Below are 8,148 nucleotides of genomic sequence, written 5' to 3'. Positions count from 1 at the left end.
AGTGGAAGGAGTGTCAAAGCCTCATTATACTATTTGTACTCTGGGGAAATTGATTAAAATTTAATGACGTCTTCCCCCAAATTGGGTCTCCCACGTTTCTTGCCTGAATTTGGCAGGTCTCTCAGAGCACCAGGCCTACACCTGTCTCTCGTCCACCTGTTAGTGATCAATGTTTAAGCTAGAAATGCTGGTCCAAGCCCTGTTCCAGGCCCTGCCCCATGCCTCCATGCATTGCGATTATATGATTAGTGCTCTGGGTGAGTTGGGCCAATGGAGAGTTTTGATGCGGGGAAAAACAAGGGTAATTCTGGTGCCACATCTGAGTCCTGAACTGTGTGTCATGTTAGGGTGGAGGAAGAGGAGGAGAGGCCACTTGATGCAGTGCTTGCCATCTACTGGAGCACATGCTCTTTCTGGCCCTCATCTACAAATTGTACCACTGTGTGGCTGCAAAAGAAAGGGGGATGAGTATCCCTTCGGTAACCCAAGTTGTCAGTTGTTTTTGGATAGGACAATGTTTGTTCAGTAGAGCTTCCAGCAACATTACCACCTATCCCTCATAAACCTCGAACACCAAACCTGTTCCCCCTTCCACCACAACCTTACTTTTTCCCACTCATCTTGGCTCTACCCTCCACTTTTTTAACTAGCTGTTTCACAACCCTGGGCCCAGACTTGTAAGTCACCTGTCACTAATTCAATAATCAGTATTTATTGGCTGATATAGTGTGGCTAGACGACAGAATTAGCACAAAAGATTAATATGTTGAAATGTGGACTGGTGCCTGTATCAGCGTATTATCCCAAACTTTTGATTAGTAAATGTGACCTCTGGAGTCCTGACTGCAACACAGTTGTATCCCAAACAATTTTGAATAGGAAATGTTGACTACTGCATGCACAACACTATTTGCACAAACTACATGGTGGGCCATGTATATGGATACACCTAAATTAAATGGGAATGGACCCACTGGACCACAGAGGGGGGACCCGAGCCTACCCGGACTCGGGAAGGGTAGCGACCGTGGTCTGGGGCAGCTGAGCATGTGGGCAAAGTGGCGACATGCAGGACTATATGACACTGCACAACTTCAGGTATAAAGAACATAAAGTTTACTAAGACAAAGTCACATACAGAACATAAGACATAACAATGCCAGGCTCCCAATTCCGCACATCAAGGAAGGGCACAATTCCCAGGTTAACAGACGATGGCAGGAGGTCAATAAGGGTTGCCGCAATCCAGGGTCATCTGGCACGGGCATAGCAGGAGAATCTCAGGCCTCTGGTGTAGCGCAGGCACAGCAGGAGAACATCAGACACCTCCCTCAGATAGACGTAATCCCAGGGTGGACCTCAGGGTACCAGCAGGACATTGGGACACAGGCAAGAAACGGATAGCACAGGTCCAGGAACATCAGCATGGCAGCTCAGGACCGACTCTGAAACACTGGCTGGACCATCAGGATCACGGACTGGACATCTGGACACAGGCTGGACATCTAGGACAAAGGCAGGACATCAGGACTACAGACATGACTCCAGTCAGAGAACATAAGGACATCAGAGACATTGAATAGCAGACGTCTGGCTCCGGACCTCGGACATGACCTCCAGGCACCAGGCACTGGTCGCCAGACTCTGGACAGCGAACACGACCTAGAAAGGAACTTAAGCGGCATGGTGCAAGCATCACAGGATTGGACCAGACCTGGACCGAGCTAGCTCTGCTTAACAAGCTGAGCACAGCGTAGTAGACGCTCAGCAGAAACAGTGGACTCAATCTTCAAAAGATAAACAGGTTTATTCACAGGACACAGATTACAGGAAATTCAGTCACTGAGTACGTGGTTTGAGCCACAGAAGGACTTCAGGAACATCACACAGCAGGAATCAGGGCAAGGGCTTTGGTACTAACACAGAGACAGGACAGGTCCAAGGACAAAGACATCAGCTTTCCCAGAACTGATAGCAGACAGAACTGGAGCTGAAGACAAGACAGACCAGGAGCAACCTGGAGGACCAAACAACAATGGCTAGGTTCAGGAACCTAATGAGAAGCTCTGCCAATGCCCAGCAGGGAAGAGGAGCTTAAAATGGGATCTTCCCCTCAGCAATAGGCTAGAGACAGCAATTCAAGCTCACACACTACACTTAATAAAAGCAGGTAAGGTGTGGCCGCACGCACCCAAAGCACAGAAACCATTACAGCATAGCCAGCACAGGAACTGAGGCTTAAGGCACCTGGCAGTGGCTGCAAGCCTGGACACGTGGAAAGTAATGCACCAGCTGCAGAGGACCTCCCAACCAGCGAACAGCTTCTGCAGCGGCAGCCAGGGCCCGCACAAGCAGATGGTCATGCTGCAGAGCAAAGATTTTACAACACATGTACGGCTATGCAGCAGAGCAGGGAACTGAGCAGCATCCATACAGGTAACAGACAACAGTATCCCAGCTGATTAGAGGGAAAGGAGCAAGGGGTTAGAGCACAGACATGCAGAGTAACGCCGGGGAAACTGCACAAACACACCGGTGTTACAACTTGCAGTAGTGGCCTCTCTGCACTGTTACTCTGAGAAAATAGCACCAGCAAAGCATGTCCGCTTTTTATATGGAGAGGGACATGTGACTTCACCAATGACAGAAGCCCTTATGTCATAACGTTGTTGATGGTTTCTGTGCCTTGTTTGCCTGCTGGAATACACACATTAAGTTTATTAAAAGAACATACAGACTGCCGGTACTCTGACCTCTCCCCATTCATCGCCCCATCCCCTCATCAAACATGAACCCCTCTAACCTAGCCAAAGTCCTAATGTCACAACTCAGCTGTCAGGTGACCCGGGTCAAGGCGCTTCTTCCGTGTCCCTAACATTAGGGGATGCCTTAGCTTGCCCTATTCCCCGGGATACTTCTGAAGGTGAAAATGCTGTGGCAGCCAGCCTTGCCTGATCTCCTGAGTTAACCCTCCATCTGTTCTCTTACCCCATCCAGGGAAGAGGGGCGCTACTGTGCACTGCAGTACACCAACCCAACAAACAAGGCTACACAAACAAGGGTAAACGGAAAACACCATGCATACAAATATTCACTCACATATAACAGAGGAATGCTCCGGGGAGTGGAGGATGGGGGGGGAAAAAAGCAAAGTAGAGGAGGGAAGAGAATTACCACACTTACAAACCACGCAACAGTCACTTCTAACTCCTCCAAAACTCCTCATGTGAAAACCTCTCCTAAGTCATGAAACAAAAGCTAGCTCTGACATGAGTTTGAATCAGGACCCGGATTATATAGGGGATGGGAATGGCTAACCAAGCACAGCTGATCGCTCAGAGTTTCCAACATGGTCTATTAACCCCTGTTCTGCCAAAAGAAATAAACACCATTAAAAATAAGTGCTTTTTAGCGCAGGAGTAGGAGCAATCAGACGCTGCGGTCTTCTGGCTACTTTCTGCGGTAACCCCGTGACACCTAACAAAAGCATTGGAAACGCGATCATTTACCGAAATGTGCTCGAACTTTGCTCTGGAACACTAATCCGAATGTGCTACGTTTGTGCCGAACTTGAGTTTGGCTAACGTTTTCTGACAAGTTCGCACATCTCTACTCCTCGTATTGTACACTGCATATTAATGCCTTTCTGGACAATCCTTTTTCTTTTTTTTTCATGGACTCGTAACAGAATGAGCCCTGTGACCTCACTATAGGCATCGTCTCTGGTCCTCAGAACTGACAGGGTCCTGAGATGCTACTTTTTTGGTGTCTTATCTGCTGTTTTCAGGTCACTTCTTTTTTGCAGCTTTAGAAACCTGACGGGGTTAATAGAAGTTTTAAAACTGAAAGTATGAACAGTGAGTTGTTTTTCATTTTTGTGCATTATGTTCCAACTTTTGCACTTTTTCGGATTGGTTACGGGACGTGTCCACCTGAAAATACACGGTGTGCACATGTCCTTACACTATACCAGCATCACTGCTCCTCTATCTTGTTTTCCCATGGTATTTTGTATGATTCTTCATCAGCTGATCTTCCTTCCATTTAGGATCCTGGCAGATACAATCGGTATAATCTTCTAGAAGATTTACTTTAAACATTAATGAATGGCTACGGACAAGATGGCGGAGAGGATATTACACCTCACCCTAGAGATCCTCTTCCGGCTTACTGGAGAGGTGAGAGATTCTGATGACGTCACATTACATCATTCTTATCTATGGGAATAACAGATGGACAGAACTGGAGAGGTGAGGACTCTGGAAATGTCTGTAGACCTCTAGTGAGCGCTGTCAGGACCCTGTGTCTCAGGGATGGGGAAGACCCCTGAGCCCAATCACGGGGTCTACACCTCACCCACTGATGTATGAGGACATCAATGACCAGAAGATCCTAGAACTCACCTATAAGATGATTGAGCTGCTGACTGGAGAGGTGACACTGCTGGGAATGCTGGGACATTATACAGTAACGCTGTGAAGGGATCGGGGGGGGATGACGGTATCATTGTATGTGTCAGGTTCCTATAAGGTGTCAGGATGTCTCCGTCTATTTCTCCATGGAGGAGTGGGAGTATTTAGAAGGACACAAAGATGTGTACAAGGACGTCATGATGGAGGTTCCCCAACCCCTCACATCACCAGGTAATAGACAGGACTAAATACACACGGCCTAATTATCTGTATGTAAAGAATGAATTCAGTCCCTGTATGTGTTTCCTCCTGATCTATCCAGTAAGAGGACAACACCAGAGAGATGTCCCCGTCCTCTTCTTCCACAGGACTGTAACCAAGAAGATCCCAATGTTCCTCAGGATCATCAGGTAGATGGAGAGAAGGTGTCATGAGATCTCCCCTATGATGTGTAGACGGCTGTGAAGGTCTTGTGCTCAGTCTTGTTTTATCCACCAGTATTATATGTTTTATACTTGTGTAATGAGAGCGGTGGAGATGGCAGGATTAGAGCTGATCATAGATGGGACTTCTCCATCTGTCTGTGACTTTTACAATATTTGTTTCAGGGTGAAGATCTGACCCATATTAATACTACAGACACATATGTGAGGGGTGATGAGCGGTGTAAAGAGGAGATTTCTACATATGACTACAGGTGAGTAGTGACCACTAAATGCAGAGAAGTCACAGATTCTACTGTTATTACACGTGGTCAAAATTGTTGGTTACCCCTCGTTTTAATGGCAGAAAACCCCACAATGGTGACGGAAATAACTTGAATCTGACAAAAGTAATAATAAATTAGAAATCTATGAAAATGAACAAATGAAATTAAGACATTGCTTTTCAACCATGCTCCCACAGAATTTAAAAAAAAAAATAAAATTCATTACATAAAACTGGACAGAAATGATGGTACTCCTGAAAATGTGACAAATCTGGTCAGGGTACAATGAAATCTCAAGACTATCGAGATTCTGGAGACCTCTGTGGTTGTCACTGCCGGCTTGCTGTGAGCGCCGCCCTGTTGTCGGCACTCATAGTAAGTGAGGTATTCTGCTGCATAAGGCGATCTGATCATCACCTGTATGTAGCAGAGCACATTGGGTTATGGCAGCTTCTAGTCTCCCATGGAGGCTATTGAAGCATGCCAAAAGTAAAAAAAAATTAAAAAATAAAATCTCAACTTTTATATCACCCCACCTTTGCCCCATTCAAAGTAAAACTGTAAAAAAAATTAAACATACACATATTTGGCGTTCAGAATCACCCGATCTATCAATAAAAAAAAAAGGTTAACCTGATCGTAAAATGGCGAAGCTTTTGATTTTTTTTCACTACTTAGATAAAGAAGAACCTAGTCATGTTTAGTGTCTATGAAGTACACTAGTGAGTAGTGACCACTAAATGCAGAGAAGTCACTAGATTCTACTGTTATTACACATGGTCAAAATTGTTGGTTACCCCTCGTTTTAATGGCAGAAAACCCCACAATGGTGACACAAATAACTTGAATCTCCATGAGTTCATTCATCCTCATTTTCGCAGTCTTTTACTAGGCATTGCTCCTACTAGCCAGTTTCCTACTCCATACTGATGAGGGGCAATACCCCGAAACAGCTGTCTGTGGATGGATACCATGTTTTGGCATAGGTGGTTTCCTTCATTGGAGACTGCCCTTCCCGTGGTTGTTCCTTCCCGGGGAAAGACCTGGCTGGTCATTGCTTGCGTTGAGAAACATGTGATGGTGTCTCCGCGGCTTCTGTTTTGCATGTTTTGCATATTTCCCATAAGGGATGGGGGCAGTGCTCTAGAATCACTGCGTTGAGAAACATGTGATGGTGTCTCCGCAGTGTCGGATGTTGATCTCCATGAGTTCATTCATCCTCATTTTTCACTATGAACTCATAATGACCTGGAGAATCATAATGGCAGGGCAGTTTTAGCATTTGGTGAACATGGTATAAAAAATCCCCAAAAAGTTGTGGAATTGCACTTTTTTTTTGCAATTTTGCCGCACTTGGAATTTTTTTTACCATTTTTGAGTGCACGCTATGGTAAAACAAATGGTGCCAAAAGTACAACTTGTCCTAGAAAAAAAAAAACAAGCCCTAACATGGCCATATTAATGGCAAAATAAAGCGTTATGGCTCGGGGAAAAGAAGAGTGAAAATCAGAAACGAAAAAGGGCAAGGTCTTGAAAGGGTTAACATAGCACAAAAATGTACCACTAAAAATGCCTGCAATTCGAGCATAGAACTGATTCAATAGCTTGTCCTGGTATATGCTCCCCCATACTGGTATATGCTCCCCCATCCTATTATATGTTTCCCCCATTTTGCATGTGGTGCTGTTGTTCTATACATACATACATACATACAAACAAGCAAAAAGTAAAATAAACCTTTCCTCTGCTCCCCTGCTACACGTTGTCTGAATTAAATATTTAAATAAAATGGCGCCAGAGTCAGCGCATGCTCATACCGTGCTGTCCGGTGCCATTTTGTTTAAGACGTGTGAATTTGTCTTCAATAAAATAGCGCTGGAGATCGCACCATGTGCAGGCGCTGACACCGACCCAACACTCCTCTTCCAGCCTCGCCGGAGCTCACGGTAAGTCGTCACGTATTCGTTCAGCACCTACACCTATCACAATCTCCAGCGCGATCCTCCTCATCCCTGTCACCTCTATTAATGTTAGATGCCTCCTGATGACACTGGCCACACTGTGCAGGCACAGTTTAAACAGGCTTCAGCAGAAGGATGCATCGAGCGCTACATTATAGATACAGTCATGCAGGGCCTGACTGGGACTAAAATTCAGCCCTGACATTTGAAGTTACACAGGCCCACTAGTCACATGGTGACTATATAATATCTTTGTCCACTTGTAGGTTGCAAGAAGTGAGAGGAGATTAACACGACTATATAACATGTAGTCACAGCTGTGCCCAGTATTTCAGCTCAGTCCTATTTATTGCTTTTAGTTGCAGTACTCCTCCCAAAGCTCTGTCCCCTTTTGTACGCATGGTGACAGAATTCCTGGCAGAACTGCTATCCATTGGGCAACCAGACCCCCTAGTCATAGCCGCCCTTATCATACCTCCCAACTTTTGAAGAAGGGAAAGAGGGACAAAGACTGCGGCGCACGCAGCGCGCCTCTGCAAATTTTAGGCCATGCCCCGGACACACCCATTTCACAACTAGTCACACCCATGTCCATGCCCAACCGCACCCATTTAGCACTGCTGATCACACTGACTTGTACTGATTGCACAGACGCTGGCATTATGGGCACATTTGCTGGTACTGTGGGCACACTGGTACTAAGGAAGAGAGAAAACAGAGAGAGAGAAAAAAAGAACAGAGAGAGAAAGAAGAAAGGACAGAAAGAGAAAGAGGGGAAAGAAAGAAAGAAAGAACAGAGAGAGACAAAGAAAGAACAGAGAGAAAGAAAGAGAGGAAAGAAAAAGAAGGAAAGAGGGGAAAGAAAGAACAGAGAAAGAGAGAGAATATAAGGAAAAGACAGAACAGAGAATGAGAAAGAAAGAGAGAGAAAGAAAGAAATAAAGATTCTATAAAGATACCATAGCAGCCCGTCTCCCATTGTAGTGCCCACATGAGCCTCCCGGTGCAGGACATATCATGATCCGCTCACATGGCCGGCATCCCCGATTCCAAGGCAATCCTGCTG

General features: G+C 45.6%; 1 protein-coding gene across 1 annotated transcript; it reads left to right on the top strand.

The window, feature by feature from the left end:
- Window positions 1-4,079: 4,079 nt before the first annotated feature.
- LOC141094348 (oocyte zinc finger protein XlCOF7.2-like) lies at window positions 4,080-5,108 on the top strand. Its single transcript, XM_073580187.1, has 4 exons — window positions 4,080-4,434; window positions 4,520-4,643; window positions 4,735-4,822; window positions 5,021-5,108. The coding sequence occupies exons 1-4, from the start codon at window positions 4,363-4,365 to the stop codon at window positions 5,031-5,033; spliced, it is 297 nt and encodes a 98-aa protein (XP_073436288.1). The 5' UTR covers window positions 4,080-4,362; the 3' UTR covers window positions 5,034-5,108.
- Window positions 5,109-8,148: the final 3,040 nt, after the last annotated feature.

This window comes from Dendrobates tinctorius, unplaced genomic scaffold (genome assembly GCF_039654945.1).
Source record: "Dendrobates tinctorius isolate UK_male_01 unplaced genomic scaffold, ASM3965494v1 ptg000063l, whole genome shotgun sequence".
NCBI lineage: Eukaryota > Metazoa > Chordata > Amphibia > Anura > Dendrobatidae > Dendrobates > Dendrobates tinctorius.
This window is presented reverse-complemented; position numbering and strand designations above follow the sequence as displayed.

What these genes read in the sequence shown, in the direction of transcription:
- LOC141094348 (XM_073580187.1), top strand. Translation starts at nt 4,363, where the DNA reads ATGTATGAGGACATCAATGACCAGAAGATCCTAGAACTCACCTATAAG. An exon ending in TTGAGCTGCTGACTGGAGAG is followed by an intron (nt 4,435 to 4,519) that starts GTGACACTGCTG and finishes TGTATGTGTCAG; the next exon opens with GTTCCTATAAGGTGTCAGGA. An exon ending in CCAACCCCTCACATCACCAG is followed by an intron (nt 4,644 to 4,734) that starts GTAATAGACAGG and finishes TGATCTATCCAG; the next exon opens with TAAGAGGACAACACCAGAGA.